Raw genomic sequence first — 19,183 nt, 5'->3', positions numbered from 1 at the left:
AAAAAATGAAACTCAAACCCAATGTTTGAAGCCCTAGATTAAACACAGCATGACACGGATACCTCTGCTGCCGAACCAGAGCTTCCATGCATGGCCAACCACCACACGGCGAACACAAGGCAAACGGTTCAATCATATACATCATATGCATATACGTAATAGGAAAAAAAATTACCAAACAGTAAATAAAAACCATACGGAATAATAACTCAAACAGAATAAAAGCCATATATGCTAATATGTGCATGATCAGATAGATCATTTTCTCACAGAAAATAACCCAACAAAAGGAACCGAAATCATACGGATGTCCATCACACCAAAAAAAAAAAAATCCAAAAATATTGAACAAAATCTTCCGATTTTTTAGTAAAGTAATCATTCAAACATTCGTTGTTTGAAAAAAAAAAAAATAACATAGCTTTGGGAAGATCCATCGATGTTCTTCTTCACCCACCTCTATTTCTCATTCAGATGGAGGATGAGATTTCTCGGCTTTTGTCTTCGTCGGGCTGAGACAGGAGGCATGTGATATTGAGGTTGGAAAGGAGGATGGAGGATGAAATCACGGGTTAGAGATTCGATGCGAGATACTGTGCTTCACTGATGGAGGCAGTGGTGTCTCGATTTTGCTTTGCTAGAGGTAAGAGTGTGGCGGTGAAGAGGAATAAGCGGAGAGAGAGAGAGAGAGAGAGAGAGAGAGAGAGAGAGAGAGAGAGAGAGAGAGAGAGAGAGAGAGAGAGAGAGAGAGAGAGAGAGAGAGAGAGAGAGAGAGAGAGAGAGAGAGAGAGAGAGAGAGAGAGAGAGAGAGAGAGAGAGAGAGATGGTGGGTGGGAGTGTCGGCATGGAAGAAGAACTAAAAAGATACTAAATGTAAAAAGACTAAAATGACAGTCAGCAAAAGAAAAATAAAAGCAAACCCAACGAAATTTTGAATTACAACTAAGGGTAAAATTGGAAAAAAAAAGTTAAACGAAAATACTGTAGCATCAGGATTCCCAATAGCAGAGTTTTAATATTTTTTTTATGATGTCTGACAAATTGTCATTATCTATACGCATGCACTGAGCAACTAAAAGAAAAAGTAACTTCTGTCTTGACCAGCAGACTGCATAATCAGTAAAATCTTTCTATTATAATCACAATTTAAAAACTTTTGCACGGATAGTGTACACAAAAATGAAAGGAAAAAGTGATGATATGAAACACACGGAAACAAAATGTGATTTTACTGTTTATTACTATAGCAGTAGTATAGGTGCTTATTATAATATAAAGATATATATATATATATATATATATATATATTTAAACAAAAAGAGATGTATTTTGGTGAGAGATGATAAATATGTAGTGTATGAATAATAAGTACAATAACTTAATTAGTTTAGCAAGAATAAAATAAAAAAATAACTAAAAAGAATTAAAATTAAAATATATATGATGTGTAATGTAAGATGATGAGTAGTATAACCATTCACGTAATTTATTTGTAATGTATCATAATTATTATAAAAAAATAATATTAAATACAATCTTAAGGGGCAAAAATTCTGCGCATGTATTTATAAAAAAAGGTAGATATACTATTAAAAAAAATAAGTTTTTTATACTGATATCAAAATTATCCATTTTTTTTCAAAATTTTTTAAAAATGGCCTACGAGATTAAAAAATATAAGTTTTTAATTCCAGTATATGAGTTTTTTTTTTAAGCTTTAGTTTACTCGAAGAATGATAGATAATAATATTACTTTTTAACTAGTTACGTTAAATTAAAACACATATTAATAAAAGCAATTATACTTACAACAAGATTTTCTATCTAAAAATTCAGGCTTCCGCCGAAACCCACTCACGAAAAGGAATGACGTTCCGAAGTCTAATCTACTCCTTTCTCTGGCTGTCTCTAGAATTTTTACTCTATAGTCTTTATCAACTGGGCCATGTTGAAGTTGTGGAAATGGTACCAAAATTGCTTGGCTGTCCACCCAGTTAAGACACAGGTCATCAGCTCGGGTATTATATGGGGTTTTGGAGATATAGCCGCCCAGACAATCACCAACTACACTGCCAAGAAGCATCATCAAGTTCAGGTTAGTTCCCATCTGCAAAACCCTCTAATACTCTTAAGTTCTACGTAAGGATTCGAACATTTCTGAGCTCTTTCCTCGCTGTTTTGGTAAATGCGTCTCTCCGATTCCCTTCTTTATGTCCGCCTTTTTCCATCTGTTATCCATTTATATGTATTTGCGTGTATTAACTGTTCGGCAATTAGGTATCTGCCATTTTCTTGCGAAATAGTTGACGTCATATTATATGTGTTTTTGTTTCTGCCGTTCATCGTATTGAGTTAAGACATGGTCGACACTGGACTGTGAGTTTTTTCTAGTACGGAAATGAAGGAAATACAGGTTGAGAAAAGATACTATTGAGTTACTGATGGGAAGTTGTGACTAAAATTATTTTCCAAAGCCAGTGAATGGAGCAGTTTCTGGCATGTGCCCCACAGACCTACAAATTCTGGCTCTAAGACTTCAAGTATGTGGAGGAATTTTTCTCATTAGGATTCTAGAATGAATAACCTGCTGTAATAAAAGTGATAGAAAATATAAAATATAATAGAAATTGAGATAGAGAGGAGAGGAGGGAGAAACTGCATCTTTACCTTTCTCAAGTGTGATTGAATACAAAGCATAGATTCCTATTTATAGGAAAATTTCATTGAGATGGGATAAGGTAAAAATCTTAATCATTATGAAAATCAAATCGAGATAATATCAAATCAAAATGATTAGATAATTATGAAAATCAAATCAAGAATCTCAATTTCGTCAGCTGCAGCATGGGGGTTGGATTCTTACCGCGGACAAACATAACTAATGAGTATAAATCCAGCACTATAATAGAATTCTTTGTCTTTAGACTTAGCTACTCTGATGTCTTTCAGAACACAAATCTCCGTTAAAGTTTTCTATTCCTTCATCATCATCTTGCTTAGGATTTACAAGAGAGGATGGAGAGAGAGAGAGAGAGAAGGGGGGGGGGGGTGTTATTTTTAGTCATACTAGACTTGAGATGGCCAGTGAATCTAGAACTTGCTTTTTTCATGACTTGCATTATCGTGACAGGACACTCAAGGAAGCTTTCTAAAAGGTGTATGGCATTGCTAGTGCACATAAGGCTTTAATGAAGATTTGCCTTCCTTATATGATTATATTTATGATTAAATGGACTGATAGAGGTCATGTTCCTATCTTTTTTCATGGCTGACATTTTATATATATGTATATATTTTCTTAGTGGGTTTAATTCACACCTCCCTATGGTTAAAATGGTTGGTGTGTTTGTGATTTTTCATGTTTTCAAGGGTTTATGATGTTTATATCTGTAAATTGGTATGGAGTGGAGTTTGACTCTACACAGAATATAAAAGGAAGAAAAGAAAGGAGAACTAAGACAGCAGTCCTCATGTTTTTGGCCAATCTATTTATTTTAGAAGAAAAAATCCACTGGTTGTACAAATAATCCAATGCTCACTTTGGCATGGGAATGACTTGTATAATCAATCACTTGGATCTTGGACCTACCTGTCACCACATGAAAGGGTGGCATATTTCATTTTACCACAATAACACCAGGCAAGAATGGTATCCCTTGTTTTTTCTGTGGAATAACAGTCGTGGTGACTATTGGAATGCCAGTGATTAATGACTATACAGATTATTGGGCAGCCATTTGGCACACCATTTCTGCACAAATTCTCGAATTTAGGTTAGTCATGCTTCGGTTTCTTCCTTTTTGTCTTGCTATAGGTAATATTAGGCCCCATTTGGTTTCACATATGGTCTCAACCCATCTCATCTCATCTCAACATCCAAGCACCATTCAAACACAAACACTTTTCAATTTCAAATTTTCAACTAATCATTACAAATTTCCCAAACTTCCAAACAAAATATAAAAAACAATTCAACTTTTTCAAATCTAAATTGCCGCTGTTTGGAAGATGATACCGCTATGTCTAATGTGGTGCACATGGAATGAAAGAAACGCGCGCTGCTTTGAGGATAGGGAACGCTCTTTGGCTGGATTTAGGGATTTTTTCTTTCATTCTTTGTTACTATGGGCCTCCTCTATTCTATTGAACGGAATGAGCTTTAATGACTTTTATGCTACTTTCCATAGCACGTAGTTTGTAATTAGGCTCTTTCTTATATACTTCCTGTATACTCAGGCTTTGTCTTTTTACTTGGATCAATAAAATCTCTTTTACCTATAAAAAAAAAAAAAAAAAAATTCAAATCTCAAAACAAAAATCATATTAAAAAAATAATATTTTAACTTTATAATATTTTTATTCAACTTTGATTTCATTTCTCAAAATCTTATAAAACATCTTAACTCAAACCATTTTACTACTATTAACAAATTATATCACTACTCTTCACATATTTCTTATCTCATCTCGGCTCATCTGTATAACCAAACAAGGTTAGTAAAAACTGGCATTTTGCAATTCTTAATATTTGAAAATTCTCATCTCACATTATGTGACTTGTATCTTTGGCCTTATTACATAACAGAAAGTTCGTAGCATTACTTGTCTATTTTTGTTCAAAGATAACCGCTCCATCTTTCATTCATCAGGATGAAGATGAGAAACTGAAAATCTATTGGAAACGAGTGGCTACAACCAGTGTGTTTGGGTTTGGATTTGTTGGGCCAGTTGGTCACTTCTGGTAAGTGTACCTTACTCATTGAGAAACAAACTTTTTAGTGACAGATTGGTTTTTGCTGTTGATCAAAATAAAACAGGAATTTATCTTAGGGCTTGTTGATATTATTTAGATTTTCTTTTTAAATTAATCGAGGGTTTTATCATAAAAGGCATTGCGTAATTACACAGGTTGCATGCAATATCTGACACTTAGAAATCTACAAGAAACTTGCCAAAAGTAAAGCTGAATGCATTACTATAATTCACTAACTTTGTCATTTGCTGCTCATGGGATTAAGGCTATAAAGCATGCACTCCTATACATGTGCATTAGCTGTTTCTAGAGTTAGGTTTGAATTATTCTTCCACAACCACTGTTTAAATGCATTTTCGTTCAGTCAAACCCATTGGTTGTCTTTTGTTGAAGCTCTTAATTCCTACCTCTCTCGCTCAGTCTTGAGCAAACCCAAAACCAATTGAAGTTGGAAGTTTTTTAGTGAGCTTAACATGCAGTCGCCCACTGGCATAGGTGAGGTGTCTGAGAGTTTTCCACATTCTCAAAAAAGCAAAAAGGGTACATTACTCTATAAATCCTTTTTCTCTTTCTCATTTGTAGGTACGAAGGTTTGGATCGATTTATAAGATTTCACCTCTTATTGCAACCCAATTCCTTTCGATTTGTTGCTACTAAAGTTGCTGTTGATGGGATCATCTTTGGCCCATTGGATTTACTCCTTTTTTTCACTTACATGGGGTTTTCAACTGGAAAGAGTGCCCCTCAAATAAAGGAAGATGTGAAGAGGGACTTTCTCCCAGCCTTGATTCTGGAAGGAGGCATATGGCCAATTCTTCAAGTTGCAAATTTCCGATACATACCCGTGAGGTATCAGCTTCTTTATGACAACTTTTTCTGCCTGGTGGATAGTTGTTTTTTGTCATGGATTGAGCAACAACAGGATGCTCCTTGGAAGCAATGGTTGAAATCTTTTCTACCTTTGAAGGAACAAAAAGGCCAAAGTGGCTAATTTCTCGTCAACCCGTTTCATCTTTCATCCTGAACCTTGCTCTGATCATAGTGGAGATACATTTCAGAAAAGTAAAGAGTTCATTGAGAACCTCCAAATACCAACTTCTGTTTTTAAAGTTGGGATGTGGGAAGTATTGAACAATTGGTCTCACATTGAACTGATTTCCAATTGGAATACAAGGAAATTGACATTACTTGTTATCCTATCATGTTCATTCAATTTTGTTTGCTCAAGGGTTATGAGATTTGCCTGTTGTTATATTAGATCGGGAATGATAGATTTTCCTCCTATCTTTCGTTGTAATACTCTTGTAAGTGCATAGTGATGAAAAAGTTCATGAGACGTGAGATTTTGAGCTTTGAGCCTTTATTGATGTAATTTCGTAAAAGTGCTGCTTCAGTAAAGTCTTTCTAGATTTTATGGGTCCTGGGATTTTTTGTAAATTTCGGTTAGAGGTCCCCCAGTCTCATCTCTACTCGATTCAACTTCTGTTAGTAAAAGGGGGAAAAAATAAATCTTTCATTAATGTCCTGGTCTATAGCCTGTCGTTGAAAGACTTGACTAGATTCCAGACATTGCTCCGTACGTACTCTCTGAACATGTAAAGAGCTGTTTCCAGAAGTGCGAACTTCGGTTAAAAATTCTCCCGATGAACGACTATCCAGGAGTTCAGTCCTACAAGTGCAAAGAGGAATTCCCACTTATTTTTGAATAACAGTGTGACACATAATTCAGCATCCCATTTCCCCTGACTTTTATCTCTCTTGACATGAGCCAAACCCTTTATGTTTGAAGGCACAAAGGCATTAGGATACATGTCATCCGATGCTACTATACATAGATGCACATTGCAGATCATAGCAGTTTGCTGCAAACACAATACAGGTAGGTTGCTATGACAATCCAGTTGATTTCATATGCTTGATCACAATATCTAATTTTTCTGATAAACCTGCTCTTCGATAACCAGCTATCAACAAATCGTAAGTCGACCTTCTGGGCACATAATAACCTTTTATACGTTCCAAAAATACGTCTAGCCGGTCATAAGCTGCCCTCCTGAAGTAAGAACAAATTACCTTCTCAACATCATCAGGACTGTTGAATGATAAGTCCAGTTTTAACATCCTATCAACAGAATGTTCTACATCGCCCAATCTATCTTGCATTGCATACATCCCTATGATCGCACTGTGTACCCGTGACAAAATCTCGGAAATTTGATTGGCATTCATCAAAGTTACAAGGAGCTCCTCCATATCGTCCACGGTCCCCACTTCGACATAAAACTTCATAAGTCTCTCAGCCATTCGGCTACTAATTTCCCGCTCACCATCAAGCACAAAGTTAATGAACTCTTTCACTTGACCAAAACTTCTCCGCTTGCAAAGCACTTCGAGCATATTATCCAATATGGCTATGTTGGGCATTATTCCGGACACCTTCATTTCTTCAAATAATTTATCAGCACCATCGTAATTCCTTCCTTTAACAAAACCCGAAATCAAAGATTCATAGGTTTGAATATCAGCAGAGAACCCGGCAGCTTTTTTGGCAGAGTACCAAGCTTGCATTGCAGCAGCATTTCCCCATTTTGAAAACACGAATATGAAAGCATCGTAAGTTTCAGAATTAGGCTTGTAGCCCTCTGATCTCTCCATCATCTCAAATAAGCTCTGGGCTGTCAATAAATTACCCGAAGACAAGCAAGCATGTATAAGCGAATTGAAGACAGAAGAAGTTGGCTTCACTCCATGAGCCTCCATAGAAGTAAAGACACGCATGGCAAGAGGGAGACTCTGAACTTTTCCACAGAGGGACATCAACTCAGAGAAGGAATCATGGTCTCTCACATTATCCTTCAGCATTTTCTCTAATCTCCACTCCAAAACCTGATCAATCAAACAATGGAATATTATGAGCACAACAGTGAGTTGAAGAACCAGGAAAAGATGGGAATACAGTGATGACAAGTTCACGCAGAGATTCATAAAAATACCATATTTTGATGCCTGCAAAGTACACGGATTCCAAAAGTGAAATTCTTACTCTAGTGAGTCAAAGTGATTTTCAGGTTCTCTTTTTACACACACGATTTTGTGTTTTTGGTTCATGACCAATATGTTGACCAGTGATCAACACTTGATAAAAGCTCACAAGTCACAACTTTAATGTAAATCAACAATTTCTGTGGATTCCTACATTTTCTTGTGTTAAATTTTCAGAAATTGGGGGTAGATGAATCTTACAGTTCCGTTTGGTTGCTTAGAAAACGTACGAAAGAAACAAATATGACTCTGACACCTGAAAAGAATTCACTTTCCATTTTTATGATAAAGTTTCAAGATTTCTTCCTTTTCATTTCTTTCTCCGTGCTTTCCCGGCGACCGAAGGGTGCAAAGTGACAACAAAAAAACGGTGAGAAGAAAGAGAGAGTATACGAGAGAATTACCAGCTTGGCCTTCTGAGGAGACAAAGACCCGAGAGAAGTGAGGAGTGCTTCCCAGGAATACCCGAAGCTATTGAGGGCAGAAGAGTCCTCTGAATCTAATACAACTTTAATTCGGGAACTTGGTTCCTTAAGCAATATCGCCAGAAGAGGATTGGGATTCGGCGGTTTGTCGCAGAATGAACGTTGGATTGTTATAGGATGTGGGATTCCCAGACATTGAGGCTTCAAAGCTATACCATTTTTCGCACAGAAAGATGCTAAAACCCTACCAACTGAGGCCTGTTTTCTCTGTGAATACTTTTGTTTTGAATCTTGATTCGAGTTTTCTGTGGGTTGTTGGGTTTAACCGCGTGTTGGCGCAGGGCAAAGGAATCGGGATGTTCGGACGCGGGGATATACAGCGGAAAATGAGGCCGCCCAGCTGCAATCTTATTGAATTTGGTTCAAGTTGCGGATTGGACAGTAAGGTAAAATACTATTTTAATATTAGTTTTTAATATTATTATTATTTAAAAAATTTAAAAATTTAAAAAATTAAATTATTTATTATATTTTATGTAAAAATTTAAAAAAATTGTAACAATGTGATCAGCTGAAACTTATTTTATTCCAACGGCCCTAAATCATTTCTGCAGCTAGACTGGAAATACAACATGTTTACAGCATTATTCGAAAATGATTTCTTTTAGGTTTTTTTTAGTGAACTTGTTTTAACATCCCTGTACCATGGGGTTACACAGATTTAACTCTCAAGAACAGCTCCAAATCATGGTACAGAGAGAATTTCTTTCCAGAAATGGTAAACAACAAAGAACAAAGACTAGCCTAACTGCACTACTCAAAGTCTCAAACAACCTACTCATGTTCCTGGAAGAAAATCTTCCTGCAATGGAGATCGTGCCTCGTGCAGATCCTCGAAACCTGGCGTGGCAATAATTATGCAAAGTGCTAGGTTGGCTGTTTAACAATGGAATTTAACATGGTTGTATCGGCTGACTGAAGGGGTGGTTGTGGTTCCAATGGCCCAAGGCTGATAGCAAATGGTTCTATCTCAAAAACAATAACCTAAACCTGAGAGTTATGCACATCCACCAGCTTCGCCATTGTATTCAAGTCTCCTCTCCAACTGCCAACAGTCACAAGCCTACCCTTTCCTCTACCTGAAAAATTATCTCCTTTTCTTCCCCTTGATGACTTTTTTGGGAGTTGCAAAAACTTGAACCGATCATTTTTGGGAACCATAACTTTGCCATATGACATTGAATAGCACCAGCCATTACAGGCCAAGCAACAAGAAGTGATGATAAAAATCAAAATCAAAATATTAAGCAACAGATGAGAAATAATAACTTGGGGCAACAAGCCAACAAGTCTCATCAACATAGAAAACACATTCATAAACACAGTAGAGAGAGACAAAAGAGACTAGTTGAAAGTAGTTCCCATTGATTGTCAAAATAAAGCAGGTCTCCAACATTTAAAAACAAAAAACAGACTGTAAACAATGCTCTATATTGAACTCAAGATTTTAAATTTTATATAATTATATATTTATAGATTGATTTTAATGATAACAAATGAATTCAAAAAATAAAAGAGTTTCAAACTCAAGTTATTTACAGAATGAAGTCAAGCACATCAAAGAACTAAGTATGAGTAAGAAGGAAACAATCTCACATTACAGCTCATAGAATAATGTTGTAAATCTATTAAAAAATTCAAAATTAGAATTAAAGTTTAAAATTAATATTTTATCATAAAACATTAAAATAAATTTTTCACATGTGCATGAATATTTTGAAAATTAAATTTGAAAATTTGAAAGATGATTGATTTTCATCTTTCACATGTGCATGACATGATTAAAATTTTAAATTTTAAAAATATTAAAAATGATTGGTTGTCATCTTTTACATATGCATGCTTTGTTTAAATATTTTCAAAATTGATTGATACTCTTTTTGATTTATGTAAAAAGTAGATGATTTTATTTGAAAAAATTGAAAAGTAAATAGCACTCAATTTGTCATATGCGAAAAGTAAAAAAATTAGGTTTGAAATTTTTGAAAAGTGAATGATGTTGTCTTTGACAAATGAAAAAAGAAAAAACTTTTATTTGAATTTTTTGAAAAAGTGAATGATGTTGTCTTTGAATGTGAATCTTTTTAAATTTAAATATGAAGTCTCATATGCCTATAAATAAATTATTTGAGAGCTTTAAATTCACAACACCAAGAGCATATAACATTCATTCAAAGTTTTCATTCTCTTTTCTCTAAGTGTTGAGCCTTAATCTTTATTCATTTTGAGATAGATATAGTTTGCGTTGTATTATTCTTATTTCACTTATTGAGGAGCGTTTTCTGATAACTTACTCACTATCAACTCTTGTATCAATAAAAATGTGTATATACCCTTGTGTATGTAGAAAATATTTTACACACAAAATAGTTGAATCACCACGTGTAAGGTGATTGTAGGTGTAGATAGTATTTTACACAGATCCTTTATAATGATGTTGTTCAAAAGTGGAATAAGTTTCTATCTCCACCTGAAAAAAGTTGAATAGTGAATTTGAAAATTTTCAAGGGATAACTTGAGGCGAGGACGTAGGCAGTAGGGTCAAACCTCGTTAACATATTGAGTTTACTTCTCTCTTATCCTTATTCTTTATATTTATTGTTGTTTCGTATTTTGTTTATATTTTATGTTGAGTATTTGATTATAATTGAAATATAATCCAATTCATCCCCCTCTTATGTTAGTCATCTGGGCAACACTCTAAATTTTTTTTTCTTTTATAGGTTTTGTTTCTGGTTTGGGAATTAAGGAAAATATATAAAATGAAAGTATACTATTGCCCTTCTAAACTTTATGGGTGTGCGGTTGTTCCCTTGTTCCTTGTGGTTGCTTGAGTACCTAAATAAACACGAGAGACAGAGGTCATTCAACCAAAATATATTGAGGCACGTAAGAACATATAATTGATATGCAAACAGAGAAAACAATCTACCTTCTCTAAAGTTAGTCTTCAACCTGCGTGGCACATGACAGAGGTACCTCATACGGCCAGTTCCGGTGGTCTCTCTGCGGATAGCCTTCACACTCCAGTTATCTGTAGAAAATCTAGTGGTCTAGCTTCAAGGTCATAACTAGTTTCACTAAATCTTGCAAGCTCCTAAATTAGCTCCACTGCTTAAAACCAAGATGCAGTCTGGTAAGCACTGAGCAGTACTCTCTCTGTCAGAAAAAACTAAAAACAAAATACTTTCAAAGGAACCAATTCATTCGAAATGCCACCACAAGGAATGTGAAATTAACAAGGTAGAGGAAAAAGGAAAGACAATAGTTCAAAACTACGAGCTCAAAAAGTAATAGGAATGGAAGAGAAATACACCAAAACAGAGGATCGAATTAATTTTCTTAAAAGTAAACTTAAAGAACCAGAAATGCTGAAACGATCACAGAATCAAGATGCTTTGTTATAATTTCATTACCAAAGAAAATATACAAAACAAAAAGCAGAATAGTTGTGTAATGTTCCAATTTCAATTGGGTGAGATTCAACTTCAAAAGAGTAAAAGAAACGCATGCGATTTCATATATTATTTTCTCATCTTTCGAAATCAAAATTCTAACCTTAATCAAGTTTGAGTCACTCATTTAGGATTACTTTTCTTTTCACTGGACATCGAAAATGAAAAACAAAATTCTGCATTTTTTTAAGCAACCAAACAAATCACTAAAAGCAGGCAAATGAAGTAAAACCCAGGAATCAGATCACGTCAAAGACCATATATTTTATGTGTGTGTGTTAATTCTCTTTCGCATATTTTCAAAAGCGGTTTACATTTTCTGACGTGGCTTGCGGGATAAGCACAGGCGGCGCAGCGACTCTTCTGGAGGTGGAAGCTTCTGCGTCCGCATCGCACGCACTGCGTGTGGGTCTTGTTCGTCCTCTTCCCAAAACTCCTTGTTCCTTTTCCCTATCCAATTCCATTTTTACCACTACACGGCATAGACACGAATCGATATATCGACAGGGAAAGCGAGAGCGAGTAGAGAAAGAGAATACCGTCGTTACATAATTAAACTTTTCGTTTAATTATTACAACTTTATCAAATTACCACATAAATTATAATAAATAATTTAATTTTTTTAAATTATTATATAATTTTTTTAAATTTTAAAATAATAATAATATTAAAAATAATATTTTAAACTCTCATTCCAAAATCAAAATCCTAATCCCTACCCCTAAATCGCCCAGTCGAAGAGAGAAACTGATCTGGGTTCGGAGGTTTACTAAGAATAGAAATCTTTCAGCTTTGGTTACCAGCTCTCTACGTAGAGTTATTAAATTAGGATATAGGCTTTTTCTTTATGCATTGATGGAGCCGAGACGTGCTGGCCCGGTGATCCAGGTAGTTCGGCTTTTGAACAAACTTCCTTATTGGGCCGGAGGAACTATTTTTGTTTTGTTTGTTACTTAAAAAAAAAACAATTAATTAAATGTAGAGCACGTTTCAAATTTTGGACAGAACAGAAAAAGTGACCCATTTATGTTATTAAAATTTAGCTAGAATTTTAGATAATTTAGGGTCAATGCTCTAACAACCTATTGAATGCGTTTCGCCACAGATAAAGCTGGATCACTCACTTGAATGCGACCGATTGGTCGTCTTTTGATGTGGACCATTGACATTAGCAACATGTTAGCAAAGATCGTTAATAAATCATCGATCTCAAGTTCTCAACGTCTTGATGTGTTTATAAAGCTGATTATATATAGTAATGAGCTACTTTTATGTATAGCTAGGAACTTTTGAAACTAATTATGTGTAGTATTTTTTTTTTAGGTGATCTGCACTCATGCCAATCCCCTAATTGCCTGAGAATTTATCACCATTCAACTGGGGCGCGCGTGTGTATACGTGCATGACTTTATATGATCATCTTGTATTCATCATCCATCTCACCCGAAACCTGCAAATGTAACAGTGTAAGCTCATCATGTGTACGTGGGAGTTACTTTCTGCAATGGTTATTAGGCCACAGTTTGTCGGTTTTGGTTAATATGAGGTGAGAAGTGCGGATTAGGATTTAGCCATGCATTTTTCTGACTTGAATGGCTGTTATTCTCGACGTGACTTGTACATATTGGGAAGATTCCTCGAACAGTTAGGAAGGGTACAAAAGGACCTGCAAACATACAAACAAATAGAAGAGAGTTCGGGGTTGGTCAAATGATCCTTCAATGCTTAAGTCAGCCTCTTTTTTAGGAAGTGTTTACCTTGCCTTAAGATTACATGAGTTTGATCATACCTCGATTTGGCTCTTATACTAGATAGTGTGGATTGAAGTTATGTTGCTTTCATACCAAGGAATTGTCACATCGAGCTTCATGCCACGTACATGTAAATCCGTTAAGGGGCGTGATACCCTAGGATGAATAATTAATGTAGCGTTAAGCTCTTACTCACGTCTCTGCACCCATTTAGCCAAGGCTGATGAATCTCTCTTTTCACGGGTAGAGCTATGGTTATTCTTTTAGCATGCATTTCCACGACTACTGCTTCATGACCATAATTTCAATTGCCTCTCAACCTGCTGCGATGGCGCCCATCTTTCCTTTTTCAGTGTAGAAGTCATAGTTACCTCTACTGCATACTTCCTAACTATTGTTTTCTAGGGACTTGAGGAGTTGGCGCCTCCTTAGCCTATCTCGATGGTGACCACCGTCCTTTTCCCAAGTGAACGGTGGTAATAGGTTCTCTCACACACTTCTTGGTAGCCATATACTGGTAATGATTTTAGGTGGCTGACAGGTCGGCATATGTCTCACTTGGCAACTCCTATCAACGTCTCATTAGTCTTGGTCCGGGACAGACATGCCTCTCTCTTGGTGGGCCAAGCCCACTAGGGGCTGTTATCTTCACTTTGCCAGATCGATGGGTCTCCCTTCAAACTACAAGACCTTGGACTCTTAGACTGGACCTTTTTACCCTCTCTAGTTGTAAATGAAGTTTATTAATTATGTATATACATGGTGGTATATACTTCATAATAAACAAATTTAGATACCAGTACTTAACAAGATATGCATCTTAATTGGCTCCTTGGGGGGCGGGGCATAAGCATGTATAAGTCCAATCGACATATATATATATATATATACACACACACACACTCACTTGAGGGGTTTGGACCGTTTGACGATGAAAATTAGGGTTTGCTTTTCTTTTTTCCCAGTCATAATGGCCTTCATGTTTAACCCTTTTATACCTTGATTTTTTGCCATGCAGTTCTTTGCTTGTGAAGAAGAGTCAGAGAAAGCCATGGAATAGAAAAAGGAGGATTTTACATGAGCATGGAATAGAAAAGAAGTGCAGATATTTTCACTCCTTTGCTTAAAGCTAGTGAAAAATGGAGGGAATTAAGAATAGAAAAAGGTCTAGTTTGTAGAAGAAATTGGGAAGACTGTTTCAAGGTCTGTCGTCTGAGTATTATTATTTTTAATTCGACTGACGTGGCACCAACTGCATATGAGCAGTTGCGAGCAGCCGAGACTGTAAGTAGAATAAGTCAATATTATTTGTCCAGACAAAGTCAAAAAAGTATTACTTTCAAGAAAAAAAAGAAACACCTGGCCTGCCTGGAAGAATATATATATATATATATATATATGATGATAAGGTATTTTAGAGAGAGGGACAGACGACGTACGTACCAGCTCAAGGTATCATGCACTTGCCAAAAGTAAGTTGATCAAAGACATGATTGGAATGGACATATAATATTCCTGGGAATAATGGTGAACATTCGATTAAATCAACCCCAGCCAGCCTAGTCATGATCGATCAACTCGATCGAACTGTCTCATGGGTGACGTTTTAATTAGTGAGTAATACATATATTCAATCCGATGCTGACTTCTGACACGTACGTACATTCAATTTAATGGTCCATTTGTATCTAAGAAACCGTTAGAATAATCAATGTTTTGGACCACATACAATTAATAAGGCTTTTGAAGTGAATTCGATGGCCGGGTACTGCTGCATGCCGATCCTGATCATTTGTGACCATGCATGCGTGTGTGCACCAATATGAGTAGTACGTACATCCATCTTGGAATAATGTCCTATCATTAACTTGTGGGTGATAAACAACTTAGTATTGGCATGAGGACCACTTTAATTATTTTAGGTGCTTGGATGTTTAATTACTATATATTTTCTTTTTATCTGCTTCTATTTCCCATCTGATCTCTTTTTTTTTTTTTCTCCTAATTAAGATCATGCTAATTTTAAGTACGTTGCAGTCGATCGATGAAGGGATCATGCGACGACCCTTAAATCGGATACAACTTTATTCCTCATATATAACAATTAAGCATATAATTATCATTCATGAGAATTAATCTATATATATTAGGTATATACTTAGATAAATCTTAATATGAGTATGCAAAATTTTAATTAATACTATATGAGGTACTGGTGTTCATGATCAATATTCTCAATATTTTACACATGCAAATGATCTAGCTAAGGTAATTAAGTTGATTAAGTTGGTGGGAAAATATAAGCTGACAGTAGCTAAGAGCCTAATGGCCTGCATATGTCCCAATTCTCTATTTGGAAAACTTAAGTTCGAAATCCCACACCGCCTGTATTAAAATAAAATAAAAAAAAAAAAAAAAAAAAAGGTGGATAAGAGATCCTCGGAGTCATTTTTCTAGTTTTCTAGTTAATGAACGCAGGCCGGCCGGGCATGCAGGCCGGCTCGATCGAATATATATCTAACTACTTGATCAAGGAACCATAAAATCTAGGATATTACCAAAAATACAAATAAAAGGAGCGATGAACTTCATAAATAAGTCAAAGCGTTTATGGTCGACGTGATATCTGGTACATACGTACGTTGTCGCTCTAAATTAAAATACGTAACGATCGACATATAACATATGGAGTCTTCGACTTAACTCAACTGATGCTGTACGTAGGCCGGATCATCGATCATGAGGATGGAAATATAGTTGATCCCATCTTGCCGGCCTTAATATTACTGTCCCTGGCCTTAGGCCTTTATTTATATATATATAAATAAATAAATAAAAGAATAAGATCATCATGAGGAAGATAGAAGGATACAAATATTTGATTGAAACGAAAGGCCCAAACGATCGAGATCCAATATATTGAAGATCGATGACGGCCAGTAAGTGATCAGAGGTATCATGCATGCATGGGCCATATTCCTAATTGCATCCATTATTGCTGCTGCTTTGCATTGCCTTAATTAAATATATATATATATATATAGATCGCAGGAGGAAAAAACTTGCTGATGTTGATCCCTCAGCTCTCTCGATCGTGCGCTGTCATTATTGTCAAGTTAAAAGGCTCGATTTGTATCCCTATGTGGTCGGAATAAACCCCACCACGGCACCAACTACACGTTTAAAGGCCCTAACTAACCCTAATTCTATGCATATATACATGCAGTAAGTTGTAACAATATTCATGATCGATTTTGAGCCCGTTTATTCAAGAAATCATATAACACATAAGTCCTCACAATCCTTTGTAATATTGTATGTATTCTTCAAATTAGTACTATATATCAATATATATATATATATATATATAAAGTTTTGAATTGACAAGTTCTCAGGAGATCAAGCCCTATTTTCCTTCAGGTTGGAAGAGAAAGAGAGTTTTATTTAAGAAATAATTTATATAGTTTTAGAGTATGTAAGTTACGTACATTCCTTTTGAAAAAGGTAAACAAATTTGGAATTCATATAAAAAATTATTTTTGAATGGTAAGGTCCACTTCTTTTCAATGAAAACGTGATATTTACATATCCTAAAACTATATCTAATATTACTCTTTTATTTATAGATCATAAGAAGAGAGAGAAGTGGAGCGTTACATATACAAAAAATAATTTTTTTTAAAAAGAGAGAGAGAGGGGGCGGGCAGAGGGGATCGATCGAGTTCTATATCAAATTGGAATTGTAAAGCATATTGATAAGAGAAATGTTTTAGCCACAAAAAAATTCTACAAAAATAATTCCATAAATTGATGTGGCTTGATGTTATACGTTAGATTGTAAAGCTATTTTTATTCATGTAAAATAGATTTAATATACCATATCAATTTGTATGATTACTTTTATGAAATCTTTTTGTTTACCTAGAAGTACTTCTTATTGAATAATTGAATCAAACCTTCTAGCAGCCAGATTGGTAAAGTTGACAGTTGGAATTGTAAGAGGTGGGTTAATTATAGGTAGCACTAAATATTAATCCTTTTTGGGTTGATAATAATTCTCGGAATATACCCTCGATTAGTCTCCTTAATGGGATTGGCCGGGAGATGCTGATCATCAAGTATTTTCAAACTAATTCTCAATCTTATGCACATACTCATGTGAAGTGTTAACGTATTTTGATCAGTGACGTAAAGTTAGAACTTGCGCCATCATACCAAATTTGATTGGGATAATTGATCAGTCACGTTCTTTTAACCATTAATTAAATCGTACTTGTTACTCAACGATCCTCAAAATGGAAGACAAACGCAGTTTTAATTTTCACTCACGTACATGGCCAGCTCGATCGATCCCTGGCTTTGAAAAAAGTTTGACAGGAATTGAAATCATTTTGATTAATGATCGATGTAGTTAGAATAATGATCATATAATATTTATTATTTACCGTACGTTTCCTTACAATTATTTTATAAATTAGTTTACGATCAATAAATACATTAACCATGTCATTTTATTAAATTTTTTTTATAAAACTATTATCAATTTTAAATAGAAAAATAAAATAATTATAATAAAATCATTTTCCCAGCCCTATTAATCATTTGTAACAAAAGTAGTACTAAAGTAGAAAAGCCTGATCAGAACCCAGAACGAAATGGTTCGCGTACATGATGCCGCCCACGTACTTGATATATATATATATATATATAATCGATACTCAAATACTTGATCTATATATATATATATATATAAGAGATTGTAAAACTTTTTATTTTTATAAGTGTGATTAGCATATATGGCAATAGCATATAATCACGTCAATTTGTCCTTTTTTATGAACTTAGCGCACTTTCATTTTGCTTTGAAAAATACTTTATTGATAAAGAGATTATACAAAAATAAACTTACAAGCTAATATGACTTGATGTAGTATATTAGATTGTAAAATTACTTTTATTATAAAATAGATCTAACAGATTCTACGAAACCACATCAGTTTATGAGTTTATTTTGTGTAATCTCTTTATATCTGTAGCAGTTCTTTTACTTTTAAGATGATGCCGAAGAATGGGCCGGTTATGTACGTACTTGTATATACACACATATACGTGTGTGTGTGTGTATATGCATGTTTTTGAAGTATTATAATGCTATAGACAAATGAAATATCCGGCCAGAAGGTCGAGAAAATTATAAAACAGTACAAAATATATAGGCATCGGTCAATTTTGTGAAGTACTTGGGGATGCAGATTAATAAGAAATAATTAGCCGAGTCAGTGAGTCACCATTGAATTGTAATGATCGGATGCAATTAATAGGATTCTCTTCTCTTACAAAGTAGTGCGTGGTCCTAGCTAGCTAGCTGATCCCCACTTGGAATGAAATCATTTCGATAGCGAAAATGCAGGCCAGAAGCAATTAAGTTGGTTACATTTTGTAGGCAATTATAAAAATAAAAATAAAAATATTAATATATATATATATATATATTTTAACAATATTAATATATATTCACAATATATGTAAGATTTCATTAGAAATCATGATCTAAATTTTTGCCCTTAATAATTAAGAATTCATCATGTCGAAATACATGATCCCAAAACCTCGATCAAAGGAAATCATGATCTGAACCTATATATATATATATATATATATATGGTACAAATTAAAGAGTTGGGAAACACCAAAAC

General features: G+C 34.8%; 2 protein-coding genes across 2 annotated transcripts; one reads left to right on the top strand and one right to left on the bottom strand.

Moving 5' to 3' along the window:
- The first annotated feature begins 1,836 nt into the window (after positions 1–1,836).
- On the top strand, positions 1,837–6,135 carry LOC122319199 (protein Mpv17-like). The gene is made up of 3 exons (XM_043137153.1): positions 1,837–2,095; positions 4,650–4,741; positions 5,336–6,135. Exons 1-3 carry the CDS (start codon positions 1,946–1,948, stop codon positions 5,742–5,744), a joined length of 651 nt encoding a protein of 216 aa, XP_042993087.1. The 5' UTR covers positions 1,837–1,945; the 3' UTR covers positions 5,745–6,135.
- Positions 6,136–6,451: 316 nt separating this feature from the next.
- On the bottom strand, positions 6,452–9,459 carry LOC122318681 (pentatricopeptide repeat-containing protein At3g48810-like). The gene is made up of 3 exons (XM_043136247.1): positions 9,271–9,459; positions 8,200–8,538; positions 6,452–7,639 (listed from the first exon to the last, which is right to left on the bottom strand). Exons 1-3 carry the CDS (start codon positions 9,457–9,459, stop codon positions 6,641–6,643), a joined length of 1,527 nt encoding a protein of 508 aa, XP_042992181.1. The 3' UTR covers positions 6,452–6,640.
- Positions 9,460–19,183: the final 9,724 nt, after the last annotated feature.

The sequence above is a fragment of the Carya illinoinensis genome, chromosome 8, assembly GCF_018687715.1.
Source record: "Carya illinoinensis cultivar Pawnee chromosome 8, C.illinoinensisPawnee_v1, whole genome shotgun sequence".
Classification (NCBI taxonomy): Eukaryota; Viridiplantae; Streptophyta; class Magnoliopsida; order Fagales; family Juglandaceae; genus Carya; species Carya illinoinensis.
This window is presented reverse-complemented; position numbering and strand designations above follow the sequence as displayed.

Bases quoted from the DNA above. Each gene is read 5' to 3' on its own strand.
- LOC122319199 (XM_043137153.1), top strand. From the start codon at position 1,946: ATGTTGAAGTTGTGGAAATGGTACCAAAATTGCTTGGCTGTCCACCCA. The intron at 2,096-4,649 runs GTTAGTTCCCAT...TTCATTCATCAG, and splicing joins AGAAGCATCATCAAGTTCAG to GATGAAGATGAGAAACTGAA. The intron at 4,742-5,335 runs GTAAGTGTACCT...TCTCATTTGTAG, and splicing joins GGGCCAGTTGGTCACTTCTG to GTACGAAGGTTTGGATCGAT.
- LOC122318681 (XM_043136247.1), bottom strand. From the start codon at position 9,459: ATGTCATATGGCAAAGTTATGGTTCCCAAAAATGATCGGTTCAAGTTT. The intron at 8,539-9,270 runs GTTTAGGTTATT...CGCGGTTAAACC, and splicing joins TGGATGTGCATAACTCTCAG to CAACAACCCACAGAAAACTC. The intron at 7,640-8,199 runs GTAATTCTCTCG...TTGATTGATCAG, and splicing joins CTCCTCAGAAGGCCAAGCTG to GTTTTGGAGTGGAGATTAGA.